General features: G+C 37.7%; 1 protein-coding gene across 1 annotated transcript in view; it reads right to left on the bottom strand.

Moving 5' to 3' along the window:
• The window catches only part of LOC149289282 (cilia- and flagella-associated protein 47-like), a 152,555-nt gene that overhangs the window by 25,400 nt on the left and 107,567 nt on the right, over nt 1-19,588 (bottom strand). The window contains exons 50-54 of the mRNA XM_089490919.1: nt 17,909-18,006; nt 7,832-8,007; nt 7,154-7,261; nt 6,913-7,024; nt 4,108-4,212 (exon numbers count right to left, since the gene is read on the bottom strand). Coding sequence (XP_089347045.1) covers nt 4,108-4,212; nt 6,913-7,024; nt 7,154-7,261; nt 7,832-8,007; nt 17,909-18,006 — 599 coding nt within the window. The remainder of the gene's footprint in view (nt 1-4,107; nt 4,213-6,912; nt 7,025-7,153; nt 7,262-7,831; nt 8,008-17,908; nt 18,007-19,588) is intronic.

The raw sequence follows: 19,588 nt of genomic DNA on the forward strand, positions 1-19,588 counted from the left end.
ACACACACAGACACAGTGAGACACACACAGACACAGTAAGACACACACAGACACAGTGAGACACACACAGACACAGTGAGACACACACAGACACAGTAAGATACACACAGACACAGTGAGACACACACAGACACAGTAAGACACACACAGACACAGTAAGACACACACAGACACAGTGAGACACACACAGACACAGTAAGACACACACAGACACAGTAAGACACACACAGACACAGTAAGACACACACAGACACAGTGAGACACACACAGACACAGTGAGACACACACAGACACAGTGAGACACACACAGACACAGTAAGACACACACAGACACAGTAAGACACACACACACACAAACACAGTAAGACACACACACACAGTAAGACCTCCCTCCCTAACCCCCCTTCTCAGTATCTCCCCTCTAACTCCCTAACCCCCCCTTCTCAGTATCTCCCCTCTAACTCCCTAACCCCCCCTTCTCAGGATCTCCCCCCCCGCCCCGGTCACTTACCTTAAACTCCTGTGTTGGAAGCGTGAGGCGTTTGTCTCGGGTGCCGGCGCTTCACTGCTGATCGCCGGCGTCTGACGTCATATGCCGGCGCCCAGCGTAAAGCGCCGGCACCCGAGACAAACGCTTCCAACACAGGAGTTTAAGGTAAGTGACCGGGGCGGGGGGGGACACCGGACTCATTGGTGAGTCACCAGGACACTCTTTGCGGGCCGGTCCGAGCTATTCAGCGGGCCGGATGTGGCCCGCGGGCCGTGCTTTGCCCAGGTCTGCTTTACTCAGTGGTTCTCTTGCTTCTGTCACTTTACAACTTTTCTTTCGTAAAAACTCCCCAAACTGTTGCTTTTGAACAGTTTTCACCTGCCACATACTTTTTTTTGCTGAAAATGTGCTAAATTTGTGGAGGGTAGAATAACGATATAAAATGTATGCGTATGAATGAACCCTTATTAACACAAATTGGTGTTTTAAACTATGACGATTTATATTATACACTGTACTACAGGATTAAACTAGAGATTCGTTCACCACAGCAAATTTACTGTTGAACGCAGACACACATTACAGCAAAGTACTTAGGAGTGTGTTGGCTCTGTTTCAGTTAGTCATTGTTCAAGTATAAAAACTGCAAAAATAGCCAACTCTCTGGGAGACAGTATATATCTCAAAGGAGTTTCTTTGCCAATTTCATTAAGGACCAGGTGCATCAGAACAGCACATTTTTCAACAGTCTTTGTAGATGTGCCAGCAGCTTATAAGCACTCCTGTTATGCTTGTTGATAGTACCATATTTACTATGTCCACAGCTCCCTGATGGCAGCCTTCTCTGTAATTGAGGACTTAGAAGCAGCTGCACGAAGAAATGGTTCTCCATAAGCCACACAATCTATATGCGCACATCACATTTTTTGCCAACAAAGTTGATTTTTTCCTAGCTGCTTAAGAATGATATACAGTATTAACTGCCTAAAATCTGGCCAGATTTTAAGCATTGCGTTAACATTAAGGGGGGCATTAGCAATTTAACAGATTTTATCCGGCTTTAAGGAGAAGTATATATTTAGGGGGGGGGCATTACGGTGGTGAATTGATAGGAATGATCTGACAAATGGTCCATCTTACCACAGGGGCAAAGATATTCCCTTTAATTGAATATCCAAAGTAGAAGTGAAAAAAGTCGCACAACACCCCTCTCCCCTAGTGACATTTTACGGTAAAGCCCACTGACCTTTAATCATTCACCTCCTACTTGAATGTGCCTAGCTTTAACATGGAGAAGCTCTGGAGTCTGATTTATGTTAGATATCTCTGATCCTACACTGCTTTGAAAAGAATTAAATACCCGAAGAGAGATGTTCAAACCAGATGCTAAGACCTTATTTTTTATCTGTGTTTCTGTTATTTCAGAAAATAATGTATACACTTTTATATATCCCCATCATAATCTAGGGAGCTGTACAATGGGTAGCAGCAAATAACAAGCAGTGCATCACATTACCATTTGGACCTAAAGGATAAAAAAAGTGAGCGCGCTCAACCCATAAACACTGACAGTAGCATGTACTGGGATTCTGCAGCCAGGTAGAACGTGAACAGTTAATATTTGTAAATCTATTTATTCTACAAAGATTCAATTCACACAAATTATAGGCAGAATAATTGGCTCTATCAAATGTGCTACGCTCCATTTTAGTTGACATATTCCCATTAAGGCCTAGTGAGTCATGCCTTTCCTTATAAGAACTTGCAAATGAGAACATTATCTGAAGCTATGAATACCTAATTCTTAGTGCACGCAGTAATGCCTGTGTTTAGCATTGTTAAAATGGTTACTAATTCCCAATGACAGTTAACACGCATAGGTCCTTCTCAGACAGATTGGATCTGTGCATACCACGTAAGCACTCCAGTGTTATTCTGTATGTGATTATATATGTATGATTTATTAAAGCCATTAGGGATATACGTCTGGCATTGGTCTGCTTCATACATTTAAACATTACTTAGTGGCATAGCATGTGTTGAAAATTCAAGCTCAAGGCTATGTTATGATCCAATAAATGTACACACATAGTGTTACCCTGAAAAACAGCAGCATCTCTTAAGCAACATAGGATCTGATCTGAAGGAAGGGTTTGACGATTCATTTTATTTATCACATGGCAACAATTACCCTAAAGCTATCTTTGCCTCAGGCTCACTAGCATTGAACTGTAATAATTTAACTGCACACAAGCAACAAGGCATATATGCTTAGGAAAGAACATTAGCCTAGTAACAACGTTAGTCTATCTATAGGCATTTAAATGTCATAAAAAATTAAATGGAACGTTTGTTGGACTTCATAGGTGTTCATATTTATTCCAATGCATTCGATTTTAAAATTTCAGAAGTGATGTTGGGACAGTCAAGAATCCCATATTTTCTGAAGGGTTCTTTAAGTAGTTTAAACACAGGAACAAATGAAGCACATAATGCCTCTCCCAATTCAGCAAACAAGCACAATCAGAAACAGTTAAAGCATATCCTAGAAGCTCTATCATTAGTTGATTTTTAGATTAGTCAGCTACCCAGCTATGAGATAGTTTAAACTGAGTTGTCAGTTCAGATATATTTAAATCAAGGGAGGAAAATCAATGCCATTATTCTCTAAGGTTATAAGTTGCTTCACAAGCACCAGACGTTTTAAAGAATCTTTGTGGCGCTGCTAAAGGATAATTCTCCTTTGGCCTTTGAGCACGTACGTAACATTTGTTGTGCTTTCAATTTTCCTGTAATTAGCTGCCTATAGTAGGTCATTGTCAGTCTTGTAAAAGACTGTACAGCAGAGAGAATGATGGAGGGGGGGAGAAACAATCAAATGATGTGAAAGTAAATGGCACAAAACAAGCGAAAGGTCATGGGCGCACGCTGAAAAGGTTGTGAGGGACGACGATCAGCTAAAGGAAAAAGGAAGGTTAATTCTGAGAATGGAGGCACCTAGACATATGTCAAGGCCAGAACACAGGTCCTGTGTCAGTTCTTACTGTGTCCTGTCATAAACCTTTTGTTTTCCAAGCACACGTTGACATACTTAAGTACATTTATAGACATGGTGGAGTAATGTTGCGTGGCACAATAACACCGTGAGGTTTCACCTATGGATTATGTTATTAAAACCTTATGAGGAGTCTTTAGTTAAAGTTGATACATTTAATTGGGCCAACATAGAAAAAGATGTCAAGTTACAGAAGGTTTTGGGATCACAGAGGCCTCTTAATCCAATTAAAGATGTGTCCAAAGGGGAGGACAAGTTAATGCTTGTTCATAACCAGAGATCAGGTCAATGTTTTTTTTCTAACCACATTATTGCGAATATTCACAGCAATGAAATGCCAAAGAAACCTTATAATTTATAGGTACCACATTAAACCTTGTAGAGTACAACATCTATATCTCTCTATCCAACTATATATATATATATATATATATATATATATATATATATATATATATATATATACACATATATATATATATATACATACACACATACATACACTGGATACCAGATAATATTCTGTAACCACCCTTTTTTTTTTCATTGTAGAAAGACTTACCTGCGGGTTTTTAAAGGTGATGGATGCCCTATGATTTCCTTTGCCAAGGGCAGATGGGCAAAACTTTACAGCCACTTCACTGGTGGTTTGCGATGGCACCAATATCTGTACAGAAACAAAAATGAAAGCAAGCAGAGATGGTAATCAATAGCTTTGACCATAACCAAAGTCTGTACGTGCTGGCAGCAGTGCTGATGTTATGCTGATTAATGTGTTCCACTTTCTCCACTCTGGGCGTTCACGGACTATTAAACATGATAACGTAAACAACTGTAAAAAATGTTTATTAGCAGTCACAGGACTCTGGGTTATTTGCAGGGCTATGTAGATTGCGGAAACGGCCGAAAGGTTCCTTGGATGCAGGCAAAGCACACTTTGTTAAAAATGCATGATTCATTTTCTACTCTGGTTTATTGCAGGGTGATATTGAAAGTTAAATTAAACTGATGTGCACCCACACCTGTCATATATTATTTTAAAATAAACATCACACTTGAGCTGTTATTATTACCCCATTAACAGGGTATGTCTATAAATAAAAGCATCATTTCTAATTATTTAGGGACAATTTTGTCATATTTTTAAGGGTTCACCGAATGGCAAAGTATTAGTCTGTACTCCAACATAATGTAATTAGCTGAAAGCCAGCGTGATGGAAGTGATGTACAGCGGAACTGCATTAAATCTTGACAAAGCAGACGCGGAACTTTGTTCATGTTGAGCCAACAGGCTATCAAATTGATTGATGTTATTTTTTCCGAAGTCTTTTTTTTATACATATATAATTGTATTATAGAGTTACCAATGTCTGATCAATGTACAGACAGAGGTGAAACTTCATCAGCCCAAAACACATGCAGTAAAATGCACTGGAGTTCATGCAACCGGACTCCAACGTGCGCTTAATAGGAAAATAAGGCTGGCATGTACCTTTAAAAAGGAATAAAGGTATTTGTAGTCAATGCTGCAATGAGATCATTCTCTAATTTGGCCCCCCCCAAAAAAAAATCCTGCAGTCTAGCTCCAACGCAAGTATTGTCCTGCATATATAATCCCTGACTTAAACCGGAGAAATGTAAATGAACTGAAGTGACTTTTAAACGGGTCCTTGCATTTTTGAGGGCTTCTGGCTGATGACATTTAGACCGTCTTTAATGAATTAGTCAAATCATGCTGCACTGGGAATATTTTTAACTCTCTGGACAGTTCACTTGCAGTTAGAAGTCAAGATAATTAATTCAAATCTATTTCTATGTTAATTGCTCATGAAACAAACGTGAATTCTTAGCATCATTCACTGAGAACTGTATAGCCAAGATAACAAACATGAATCCCATTCACATAATTTCAGGCTATAAGACTCAGAAATGTATTTAATGGGGATTTTACACCAATAGCTTGTCTGGTTTTAGACAGCAGCTAGGAAGCGCACCAACAGGGTGACGACAATAGGTCTTATAGGTGATCAAATCCATCCTGCTTGTAATCAATACTTGGAATTGTAGCTTTTGTTAAAGATCAACGTGAGTGATTTCCGTTCCTTTCAAATATTTAGCCATTTACCTTATTTGAATGCACACTGAAATCATGGGAAACCTTATGAATAAATAAATGGATGGATTTTATTTCAAGTCATTGACTTTCTTCAACACTGAAAGGCTGTTTATTTAACTCTTTCTAGAGGAGGTTCCGCACTTAAAGTGATTTTCAAATTATAATTATTTTATTCCCATGTTGATAAACTGTAAAGCAAGCTCTGCTCAAGATACCCTTGGGAGAATATGTACAAATGTGAAGATTTCTGCGAGGGAGAAAAATCACACCTTTTCACATATACTCTTTTTTTTAATATTAAACATTCTCCATGGGCTAGTTCTATTAAATATATTGCAAACAGAAATATGTGCTTTCTAAAGTGGCAAATAGTAGCTAAATGTCGTTAACCTGGTAGCAGGGTTAAATTTATCCTTCCTACCATGTGTTACTCTTTAAATGGCTCACGTATGTATTACTGAAATAGGAGATAGTGTTGAATTTTAATCAAATGGCTTCACTGCACAATTACTGCTTCTCTTCTGTCTTTTTTTTCTCCGATTATGGTGTTTAGCTATTCCAACTCCTCAACCACTTTCCCTCCCAATCAATATTGTTTGGGGTTAGCCCTCCCACTTGATAAGCTGCTCCGAGTAGCTCCAGTGTGTATAAATATACTAGTGAATATGCCCATTATGAAAATGTTTTCTTTCCTTTTTCCTTCCCTCCCCTTTTTCACCTTCTTTCATGGTCAGGGCAGAAAAGGGCAGATCTAAGCTAGATGGTGGGTCAGAAGAGGGATAAGGCAAGTCAGGGCTGAGGGCCACTGAAGAAGGGAGGTCAGAGCAGTCTGTGGGAGAAGGAAGCGGATGGGAGGATCAAAAGGGGAGGCTGAGGAGGGAGTAAGGGGCAGGTTAGAGCACAAGGAAGCAGGAGAGGATGGGTCAGAGCAGAGGGGACAGGAAGGGACAGGTCAGAGCACAGGGAAAGGCAGCAAGTCACAACAGAGAGATGCTAGAGGACGCAAGCAAGAGAGAGGACAGGAAGGGGGTGGGAAAACAAGTGAGTGAGCTGAGGGGCAGGAGGGAGGCTGCAGGGAGCATTGGGCAGCAGAGGAACAGGTAAGGCAACAGTGGACTTGTGCACTGTGATTGGACCTTACATTAAGACACGCCTTGAGCGACTGACAATTCCCATGGTGACAATTCTATTATATATACATAAAAAGACACATTTTGCCTCGAATTGCTTTGGCAATACAAAAACTCTTACAGGCTTGTTTGGGTCAACTTCCACTAAGAAATTCTCAGGATTGCTATTGACAGCTTGTAACTCCAAGATATCCTGTGTAGGATTATGCAGTGGAATATATACTCGCATCCATCTGCAGGTATTATAAAAGAAAAAAAGTTTAGTAAAAATGTTGTTGAAATGGGAATGTCACCCAAAAACGTGTGCATGCACACCTCACACCAGTATTTCCTATCTCAGAAAACATAAAACGTTTACTAACTTTCCCAGTTCACAGGGTACGGTGCGAAGTGTAGTAGGAAGCGGTTTCTCTGACTTTAACTGTAATTCATACCAAAATTCTCCGCATACATCAGACTGGAGGATTACACTGAGAAAAAAAAATGGAACATTAAAGCAAATATAATGTGATTAATTCAACAGTGTTTTTCTCGATTACTAATTCATACAAATAATGTCAACTGTTCTATGCTTGTAGTACATTCTAGGCTCATCACATTTTTTCCTCAAGACTTATAATATCAGCACACACCATATAAACCAAAATGTGAATAAGTTAACAATATAAATATTAAAAACCCATGTTAAAATGTTTGCTTGTAGGTATATTTAATATTCTACCCATTTAAGGCTCAGCTATGCATCTGCACAGTGAGATGAGATGTTGGTTTCTGCAATACACATGATCCTAGACCATACCACACTAGCAGACAACAGAAGACTGTAATTTTAATAATTAATTACTTTTTACAGAATCATTAGAGATTATAGTGTGGGTATAGGTAGAACAATTTACATATAGCCTTGTAAGGGATTTCATTAGTAAACAGTAATCTGTGTTGAGAGGAAGAGTACATGTCCTTTAACTTTGTAGTGTTCTTTTTTTCTGTTTTTAGCAAACAGAATTTTAGCTTTATCTACTGCCTTTTAACTTACTTACCTTCCAAATGTAATCCCTGTCCTTGTTGGGGAATACTCTATCTTGTAAGGAAAGGTTTCTCTTCTTTGTAGAGTAATACTAGTATCTCCTGTAAGTCCATCTCCATTTACCAACACAAGCAAAGGCAGGATTTCGTTCATGGGATTGCTTATAGGAATATCTATACCAACAGTTTCCTGGATAGACATAAACAATAGGCAATGAAAAACAATTGAGCTCCAGGTAAGTTTGAACATTCAGGGCCAGGAAATACATATACAGCTTTGCTGAATAACAGAGTAAAAATGGGGTAATTCACTAAGTTAAGAAGCTAAATCACTGGCACACAGCTTCTCATATCATAGATATACCCCAGAATTTTCTTAGCCTCTTCACTAGCTGGGGGTTTTAGTACCCTACATATCGTATATTGTTTTGACATTTTTAAAAATATGTTGGTTTAATCAAGAGTCCCATTTTGCATGTTTGATGCACCCACACAAATTAAACATCCTGGTTTGTTTTTTTTCAGAAAAATAGGGCTTTGCTTTAAAAAAAAGAATAAATGTGAGTGCTAGTCAGTGAGTGTAAACAAAACCTATACTAAAATAAAATTTTGTAATTTTGCTTAGAATTTCTTCTGCACAGTAGGTGACACTGACAAACAATGACCCAATTTATGTTCGACAACACATACATATTTTTTATGTGCTGTAGGGTCTCATCTATTCCTTACATCGTGACCTGTAGAGTAGTATTTTTAATACTTCTGGTTTAAGGGGTTTGAGGTAGTGAACAGGGGTGGGGGGGTTATACTTTTTACATGTAGTGCTAGGGCAACTGGGTGTCAGGGATTTTATTAATGTATTTATCAGTATATGTACATCTTATGTATGCCAGTAATATCACAATGAGCTCACTGTATTGTTTTTTTTTTTTATTATTTTATAGTTCATTTCTATTTATATTTCAAACACTTTTTTTTTTACCTTTTCCCTTGAATGGGAAGAGGGAGAACTATTTTTTTCTCACTCTTCCCTCCAATCTCCCCAGCACTGATCACACTGATCAGCAAGCAGGGCTCCACAAACTTGAATCGCTGATCGAAATGCATGCAATCAGCCAGCAGGGGGAGCAATTAGATAACCCAGCTAGACAGACCCTGCTGAGTCTCTCCTGTCCTCCAGTGACCTTATGGTGGGTGTCAGCAGTGGCATCTACTAGAAGGGAATGTCTGATCGAGCATTCCTAATGGCTTGACAGTGCTCATGCCGAGCACCATTACACACGATCGGTCTGCTGACAGGGGGGAGTCCAGGTGGTCAATAGAACATGTTGTAATACCTCTTGGCATATAGTTTTCATAGTTTTTATCAGGTGTTTTACCACTGAAAAAAAGCAACAATTGGCGTGCTCAAGTATAATTTACTCAGAGTATACTGTATAGGAAGCAGCCCCTGACTGTTCAAGATATTCACCCACAGATCAGTGTTAAAACTATGAAACTCTGGGACAGTTTCTAGATATGACTTAGCGATGACGCACTGATCTGTGCTGCACTCTATAACATTTCAACATCATCTACCTGAAAATATCAACCCACCTATATAGAATCTTTTTACTTACTACCAGATTTGCTAACACCAACCTTTTTTAAAGGAACAGTTTACCGTCCCTAACAGCTCCACTAAGGAAGGATGCATATTAAAGTATTCCGAATACCCTCACCCGCCGTAATAGCTGAGCCAGCCCTGGAGCAGAGTGAAGGTAAGTATATAACTTTAGAGTGGGGCAAATGTATATAGGGGATTCTGCAAAATCTTTACATCCATTTTCGAGGGGGACATCATGAAAATTTCAAGGGACCTTGCAACTATCATATGCATAAAATCATGCAAAGTTAATGTAAATGAAGGATTCATATGTTCACACAAAGGAATCAACTGTAATAGGGCAGTATCATGAAACTGCAAATTTGTTACTACAGAAACAGAACCAAGATCAAGCCATCTAATACATCTAATTAATGGGTCCACCTATTAGTTAAAACAACCATTGATATATCTTTTCCCTTTATAATCCAGCATCTGTATTTCTAAGATCTATAACTTCTAATGTTCTCTTTGGATCAGGCATCATCAAGTCAGTGGTGTGTTAAAAAATACATAAATCAAACGATTAAACTGCTGAATATTGGATGCACAAGACAGTTGCCAAATGGTACAAACATAAAAACACACACAAAGTCCATCATACACATTGTATGCTTGTAAGTGACAAATGTTTTGATATGAAAACCAGTCATGTAGAGCAAACGACAGTGTTGATGGATTTGTGTTGACTGTATCAGCAGTATGGCTGTTAGCTGTCAAACCTTTTATGACAAATCATTAGGCCAGGATTGGCATGCCAAACTCATGTTTGTGCAATGAGTCATTCTGGGCTAGTAATGGTGATCATACCAGTAATCTTCCTGAACACAACATTCCTAAACAAGGTTTACAAATAAAAGCACAGTAATGTATTTGACCAGTTATCTGGGAATATCAAAAAAATATATGGAAAGAAATAGTGGCTTTCCTTATATTGGCACAGCATTCCTTTTTGGGTAAAAGATAATATAAATCACACTGGAGAGTTACTGCTTGACTAGCCCTTATATAGCTGAAACAATTATTGACCTGTTTATAATTTCAGGATGTTGATTAAGTCCTAAAGGGGAGCAAAGGTACTTTCTAGCTTTTTGCTGCAAAAAAGGTGCTGAACAAAGCAAATTCTTCTGCTACCTCCCTGTCTATGGCTGACACAGATTCCATCAGTGCTGAGCATGTCCATATTAACATTAGCCCATACATACAGAAAGGAAGACAGCGCAAGAAAGGGGTCGCCTCTGTTCAATATGATACATTTTGTGGTTCTACGTGCAAAATGTGCAAACGTATGTAACACAGAAATATGTCGTAAAATACTGTTGCAATTGAACCCCTGAGGTGGCCATCCAGAATCCCCATCATCCCCCTCATTATGGATACAAGCAGGGTTTTTACATATCCATTGATAAAAATGTATTGATAGAAACCTCTGGATATTATATTTCTCATGTCAGTACTAAGGTATTGTGAGAATGATTTTGTGGCTTGTGCTATGTTGTTCCTATGTTTTGATGCGGTGGAGACTAAAAAAAAAAGATGTCATTTGTGATTCTATGTTAAGGATTATGTTTTATGACTCTTACATCTTTATAATGCTATATCTGACTGAGCATATATAAAGTATTTTCTTTTTTACTGTAAGGTTTAGTGAAAATTCGATATTCTTCCAAAAATTTGCTTTATCATTACAACACAGCGGTTTCGATCTGGTATAAGCTCTCCATATAGTATTGCATGTTTGATTCAAAGAATCATTTATTTTTAAAGGTGATACATACAATTTTTTACGCTATGGGAGAGAAGTCACAATGCTTTCGTTCACATAAATCCATTTCATTGCCTAGTGGATTTTATTTATTCATTCATTCCCAAGGTGAGGCTAGTTTGGTTATTTAATTGGGGCTCAGCTGTTTGATCAACATCTACAGATATTTTGTGTATGGGAGTTTTCAAAATGCAATTTTCATGTTTACGAGATTTCAGTCAATGCGTATACTAAAAAAGGTAGGGAAACATGGGGAACTGAAAAGGGTTTACATTCTGGGATATCGCCAACGTCTCACAAATCTAATATGACCCAAGAGGCCTGTCATCGGTGGCCTGTATTATAAGTAAGACATGACATAGTTTAAATAGAATGGTGGCAGCATTCTAAAAAAGCCTATAACATGTCACCCCAAAATTAATTGTGAAGCGGAGAATGAGCAAGAGCCTCTAGTGCTAGTGATATTTTCTAATGTGCAGTTTTACCATAAAGCCATTAAAACAAAGGAAGGAGGGCTAACTTAAAAAAGTGACATCACAATGACACAAAAAGAGAAAAATATAATTTACATGTTATTGATATGATGTTAGAATTAGGATTGGGAAAATCTAGAATGTGCAATCTTTAAACTGCACTTAAGTGTCTCTGTTGAAAGGTAGCTCATAAAAAGCCCCATCCTATCTACAATATTCTGGCACAAGTTTTCTCTCAGCTAATACATTTATTTTTATGTTAAAAATAAGATTTATTATAGGAGAGAGAGGTGTTTATGGTTTAAAGTTAGTCTTGTTAAGCTTGTCTCTGACTTATTGACAATATTCCTTCAACTATGTCCTTAAAGCGACTGTGATACAGAGATTCATTGGTATATTCTTTTCCAGATAACACTTCTGTCATTGTAATGTCTGCTGTTATTGACTTGAGTCTTTCTCCTTGGAATGGCTTTGTGAATTGTGAGTCAGTAAATCTAGCTATTTATACATACTATGACATCCCACAGTTGTACTATGTGAATATGATGCCATTTTAATTTTAAATGGACGTTAAACTGCCCACAGAGCAGGACTGTAGAATATGAGCGGTTAGTGCATATGTTAACTCAATAAATAACAGAAGTTATTTTTTAAAGAAGAATTATGATGCAAAGTGGTCTTATCACTATGGCACCTGAGGGTAGGTTACAGCTGATTGGTTTGTTTAGTTGCTAAGGTGTAAGAATAAAAAGTTGCACTAGAATTGTTCACTATAAATACCACATGCCACCAATCTATTTAAAATTTTGGTGAGAGTGTTGGTGATGCTATAAATGTAGCACTAAATATTGGTTTGGATATTTTAGCAAGCAATTTAAATACAAAAGTACATCTATTGTAATGTATTTTACATTTTTGAATACAACACTGTATCTGCTAACCATGAGTGGTGTTGTCCACCATTCTACTGGCTTCACAATAGCTAATTGCTCACAGAATCTAAAATAAATCATATGCTACTTATACATCTAAAATACCATGTCTTGAAGATGTGGATTGAGAATATTAGACCTGAAAATCTTTTGACTGCATGAAGGAGAGCATCATGTTGACCTGCCAGGTGGTAGAGAACATCCCAATATGTTTGCCTCAGAAACCTGTATTGAGCAAATCGTTCATGTACAGAAGCACATAGTGTGCCTCTGTAGATAGACATATAGATCAATTGGTAGATTAATACACAGATCACATTTCTGAGAAACAATTTGGGAATATTTTGGTTTGAAGTTTTGGGGTCTTTTGGGAGTCAAACAAATGTTTGTGTAGAGTGTTGCTTGTAGACAATTTTTTATTATTATAGAAATAAATATCTGTTATTCACTGACTTGGAAGTAAGCTGGTGTTTCGCAAGTGTCACTTGAAATATATATATTTTTTATGAACAGTATTGCTAAAGTTCTCTTCCTTTTCCAGAAGATACATACATTAAGCCAGCTTTCAGAGTTGTTGCTATGATGACATTACCCTCTAGGGAGGAAGTGTGATGTATAGATATGTACCTTGGCTTAATACCTCATCTTTTTATACCTCGTGGGTGTGCCTGTACTTTATATGCCATTATCTTGCACAGCTGCACAGCCAAGCTTCAAAAGCCTTGGGGAATTCGACTTAAGAAGTTCCATCCATTTAAATTATCCACTTGTCTAGTGAATCGACGGTGTGGAGAAGATGAAGAGAACTCGGAGTGGTTTGATAAGCAAAGTGAAAGTAGGATGACACAAGGGGTGCTGAAGTTTCATTAAAAAATTGAGGGGGCGAGAATGGAACAGCTATAAACTGGCATTGACTGGGAATTTAGTCACAGAATGTGAACCACGCTGGTCTCTTCAATTCAACTCAGAACAGTGTTCCAAAGTTTCCATACAAATACCACTTGAGGAAGATGTAATCTGACATAACACTAAACAAGAGAGGGTCAAGGTATATACCTGCAAAACAGGAATTAATGTAGCATTGTGTGAAGACCCCATCTTAATAAATGTCCTTTAAAAGTAAGTTGGGCATCTCTACAGATGTGGCTTTTACAGAACAGCTATTGTTCGTTAACGCCCATGGTCACTAATATAACAATATAACGTTTTATTTCTACAATGAAATCTGATGTATAGAAAGATGAGCTGTAAACCAATTCTTAGTCTGAGAACTGACATTGGAAGGTTAAAGAAAAATTTTACACGCACAGCTATTAAATTTGAAGTTTTTTTTTTCTTCATCACCATGGGATTATTACAATTTCTATCTTGCTTCATTACATAGATATCAATCATTTAAATGTAGGGAATTTGTATTCATAGTGGAACCCATTCTCCTTTGTTTATTACTTTTATCATCCCCTTAATGTCAATGTTGTTTTCAGCACAGTTGGAAAAGCATATTGGTGTTCCACTGTCTGATCTGCTGTGAACTAGGGAAGCTGAACCACTTAAATTTCACTGACTTTAATGTCCAATTATTATTTTTTTCTATAAAACATGCTGCGGAAAAGGTGTTTTAAAAAAAAAAAAAATCATGTTTGCGCTGTGATTCCATGTGGGGGGAAAAAAGACACACATCCCACAAACTACGCACTGACCATAGGTGCAATCTAAAGTGGCATCCCTATGAAGTGGTCAAAATGTAAGACTTTATAAAATAGAGACTCAATCATCCTATAAAAAATAAAGGCAATAAAACAAGGAGTAAAACAATTGTCATCAAATGGGAATTGCAAAAGGAAAGGGTTAATGGTAAACAGTCATTAGGCGTTTATGGTTCAGGGCCATCGTTATCACAGTAAATGACAATGCAGGGATGGTATCATTCAGCCCAAAGGGCAAGGACAAGGGAAAATGCCCAATAATAAATAAGCAAATAATACTGGGCAGGAAACCCACTCCATGCTCTCTATCTGGATCCCGTCTACTCCATGTTCCCCCAAAATAACCTATACAAAATTTTTTGAAAAAGGGGCATAGAAATTATCACGCTATGATGTAAATGTTGCTCGATGTCCTTGTAAACCCAGCAGCTGTCTGTGGAATTTCAAGTAAGCACCAAAAAAAAAAACATTTTTCTTCCTGGACCCTTTTCCTAATCCTCCCTAGTAAATAATCTCCAAAAAAGGCAGCCTAAGAACCATTATTAAAACGTGAAATGTTTTTTTTAAGAAAATGAACTCAAGGCATATAACAATATAAAAATAGATACCAGACCTGCCATAAAAATATCCACACAACCCAAAATGACCTCTCACTCTCTGTAAGTCTACCCATCCACCCACACATTACTAACATCATGCATCAAGCAGATTTGTTTTGAATATTAAAGGTGATAAATGTTAATTATATTTATGTTGAATTATGTCTGTTAATCAGTGTGTCATTTATTGCTGATTTACTGAATTCATTTCTCAGACTTTATTCCATTTACATCTTAGGAGACATCTGATCAGAGTTTATTAGAAAAGGTCATGAAGGGCTAGAGATTCTATTACCTTCTACAACTTTTATCATTTTGTATCTTTACTATCTTTACTTTTCTTACCACAGTCTATGGGAGGATCATTATTCACATTTAGAATTACCGTATTTGCTCGATTATAAGACGACCCTGATTATAAGACGACCCCCCAAATCTGAATATTAATTTAGGAAAAAAAGAAAAAGCCTGAATATAAGACGACCCTATAGGAAAAAAGTTTTACCAGTAAATGTTAATTCATCTAAACTATTTTTTTTTTAATAAAAGCCATGATTGAGAAAAATATTTTGGTTTTATTTCCTTCTTTATTTCCTGGCCCCCAGTTATGCACATCTGCCCCAGAAATGCCTTATACCCCCTATATGCCACTGTGCCCCATGATATGCCTTTTAACCCTCTAAATGCCACTGTGCCCCATGATATGCCTTTTAACCCTATATGCCACTGTGCCCCATGATATGCCTTTTGACCACCTATGTGCCACTCTGCCTCCAGAAATGCCTTATACCCCTATATGCCACTCTGGCATTTAGAGGGTTAAAAGGCATATTATGGGGAAGAGTGGCATATAGGGAGGTTTAAGGCATTCAGGAGGCAGAGTGGTGTATAGAGGGTTAAAAAGGCATTTCTGGAGGCAGAGTGGCATTAAGGGGGTTAAAAGGCATTTCACAGAGCACTCTGCCTCCAGAAATGCCTTATGCCCCCCATTTAACACTCCCTCCCCCGCCCCCCCCCCAAACTTACCGGTGCTTCTGACTTCCCTGTCATGTAGCCGGGGCAGCGTGTAGATCCCACGCACTTACGCTGCAGCCGGAAGGAGGCGTGACTAGCAGCGGGGGTTGTCTGCGTCCATCGCGCAGACCTTCCCCGGCTGTCAGAGATCAGAGTTCCCGGCACCGGTGCGGGGAACTCTGATCTCTGACAGCTGGGGAAGGTCTGCGCGATGGATGCAGACAACCCCCGCTGCTAGCCACACCTCCTTCCTGCTGCAGCGGAAGTTGTCTACGCGAATCGCGTAGACATCTACACGCTGCCCCAGATACACACCGGGGACTCAGAAGTACCGGTAAGTGGGGCAGGAGGATCCAGGTCTCCTGCAGCTGCGGGGGATCTGGATCTTAGTCGTCTCATAGTCAGACCTATTTGAGGTCGGATTATAAGACGACCCCCATTATAAGACGAGGGGTATTTTTCAGAGCATTTGCTCTGAAAAAAACCTCGTCTTATAATCGAGCAAATCCAGCCTGAAAATGGTAGTCATGTAAAATGAAATGAAATTTGCAATAAGTGAATATGGAATAGTAGGATTTAATCACTACGCAAGGTAATGTGAAGATGAGATATTAAATAGGTGAGCTTAAACATTCACTATGAAGTATGAAGTAGGGACCCCATTTCCTACAAGAAGGCTATGTGGGGAGATTTCTTGTCAATATTAAACATAATATATAATCAATATATATCATGCTGGTCCAGCTTAGTCCTTCTTGCATGAGAAACTCAAGAAGGTCAGCTCAGCAGGAGAAACTTAGCATGGTCTATCCTTTATAACGTACGGTGAAGTTGGTGAAATTGTATGTTTCAACGTTTAATAAATACACTCACTTGCGAAATGACACCATACAACATTTAACTTTGATATATCCATATGCTGTACTGTAATACTGCTTTCGGATATGTGCCGGTATAAACTGTATACTGTTATAAATACATAATACTTTCCATTAATTTTGCATATCTGCTGTGTGGATAGGAACACACTTCGGCTATTTGCGATTTAAAACTTTCACACTTGTGTTTATGTCAGTAAGCAATTTGTGTTTAGCTATTGTCTTCCATAATGCTTGCATTCACAACAAGCCAATGCGATTAACAATGTAATGCAACAGAATCCTCCTTGCTTTAATGTACCGTCAACTGTACAAACACGCTCTGAAAATGAAGTATGACTGCAGTAATACATGCAAATTCTACTAGAGTAAGTGGAGAACAAAATGCCATTGAGTTATATGATAAAATGCATCAGTGTTATGCTGAAAACCAAGTAAAGAAGGGACACGAAACAGATTTAAAAAAAAAGTGGCATAAATAAACTTGCAATCATTTAAATCTTCCGGGAACGGATGTACAATAAAGTAATACATTCGTTCAGAGGCAAGGGAATTTTGCCTACTCACCTGCTTCTGTTTCAGAAAGTAAGACCTTGATTAAAACTACCAAGTGTAGTTTACTACAGGGTGATTCGGGCTTGAGAAATTAGATAAGATTATCATGTTACATGTTTTAAAACTGGTCATGGGTTTAATTAGACATAGCTCTCAACACATACATGTTTATAATTTTATAGCATGGTCCTCACTGTCTGCACACCCAACAGATGCCCTTTTCAGGTACACCTACAGCTTGATTCTGTTACAGGAGAATATATAGATTATGTTTGTTCATGGATACAGCATATCTGCTCTCTCATACACTGCAATAAAACAGTTGTACATTTTATGTCAGGTAATAGAATGTAGTGAAGAACTCATAATGTTCCTGCACCACTGGGATCAGCATTCTAAGTATATTTGGTATTAAGGAATGAATGTGAAGTCACAAATTAACAGAACTTTAATTTCACGACTGATGTCACATGACGATACAATTAAATCTTTTCTTGCCTGTGTACTTTTCAGGAAGAACTTACCAAGACAGCACAAGTCACATGAATGGTTCTTTCTGGTGGAGCTGGCCTACTGTTTATTTCCACCGAAAACCATACTCTGTATGGTGATGATTTCCTGCCTATGGAGGTATAAAAGAGGTTGATTATTTCAATGACATGTATCATTTACATGCAACTAGCTCCAGTAACTACACAAGCTGTATTGTCCCTAAATATTAAGGACATTAACACTGCCTTTATTTCATTGGAAAATTACTTTTAGCTAATATATCCTGTGGTACCTATATTTAACAAAACTGTTCACATCATGGAATGCATGATATTTAATGGTTTTTTGGATGTACCAAAGAATACATTAGCATTACTCAGAATGGTACAAAAATTCAAAAGGTTCATGACTGTTACAATATCAAAAATATATATTCCAATAAATTGGTGGCAACTAACAAGTTGAGTCATCCTTAACCTTGCTGTATGTTTATTAATTCAATGTGTTTACCAACCTTTGTCTTAAAAAATAACAGAGATACAAGGGGAACATGAAATTGTTGTTTCCATAGTCATACCATTTATACAACCACAGTTAAATTCTGCATTGATGGAGGTTGTTCAGTAGTCTATGACTGCATACTATATTAATATAACTGTGTGCACACAATGAGAGCAAGAAAATAAAGATGGTTTTACATATATATATACACCATGATTCACACAAAAACAACTGCAATTATGCTATTATAATACAAAGGTTTATCATGGATTGAACTTTTGAACCAGCAAACAAGGCACATCCTACACTAAATGAGAACATCAGTATGGTCCTGGTAAATAATGCAAAACCCTTGACTACAGCTATATTTTCTTGCAAGGGGTACCAGTTCACAAAGGAAGAATATTTGTAATGTGCAAAGGCATTGTATGGGTATACACCAGTATTAAACACATTATTTATATTCGTAGCTTAAGAAAAGATTATAAAAAAAGATGTGCGGTTATATTAATTTTTTTTTAACCCCTTCGTGACAAAGGCTGATTTTACTTTTTGTACCCTTCGTGACAATGGCTGTTTTATCGTTTCTGCGGTGTTTGTGTTTAGCTGTAATTTTCTCTTAACCCATTTACTAAACCCACACAAGTTATATATTGTTTTTTTCAGGACAAGAAGGGCTTTCTTCAGACACCAAAATTTTTTTCATATGATGTAATTTCCTATAATAAAAATAATAAAATATGACGAAAAATTGAAAAAAAAACACATTTTCTCACTTTTATTTGAAAAATCTTTTATTCATCATAAAAAACTACTGAAAAAACCTGCTAAATAGATTCTACTATTTGTCCCGAGTTTAGAAATACCCAATGTTTTTATGTTTTTTTGCTTTCTTCTACACGTTATGGGGCAATAAGTACAAGTAGCGTTTTGCTAATTCAAAACCATTTTTCTCTGAATCTGGTAATTCTGTCTCTATGTGGTATTTGGGGCATCTTTGAAGCCAGCAAATTAAATTTACCCCACCAAACCATATATTTTTGAAAACTAGACACCCCAGGGTATTTTAGATGCTGATAGTTTAACCCTTTCCATGCACTAATCCTACCACCAACCCTTGTCAAAGTTTGGGATAGTAATTGTTTTTGGTGTTTTTTTCACATACTTTGTACTTCAGGTGTGAAATTACAGCTCCTGGTATATGTTGCTGT

Source organism: Sceloporus occidentalis, unplaced genomic scaffold, assembly GCF_023333645.1.
Source record: "Sceloporus occidentalis isolate IW3139 unplaced genomic scaffold, rSceOcc1.0.p SCAF_47, whole genome shotgun sequence".
NCBI lineage: Eukaryota > Metazoa > Chordata > Lepidosauria > Squamata > Phrynosomatidae > Sceloporus > Sceloporus occidentalis.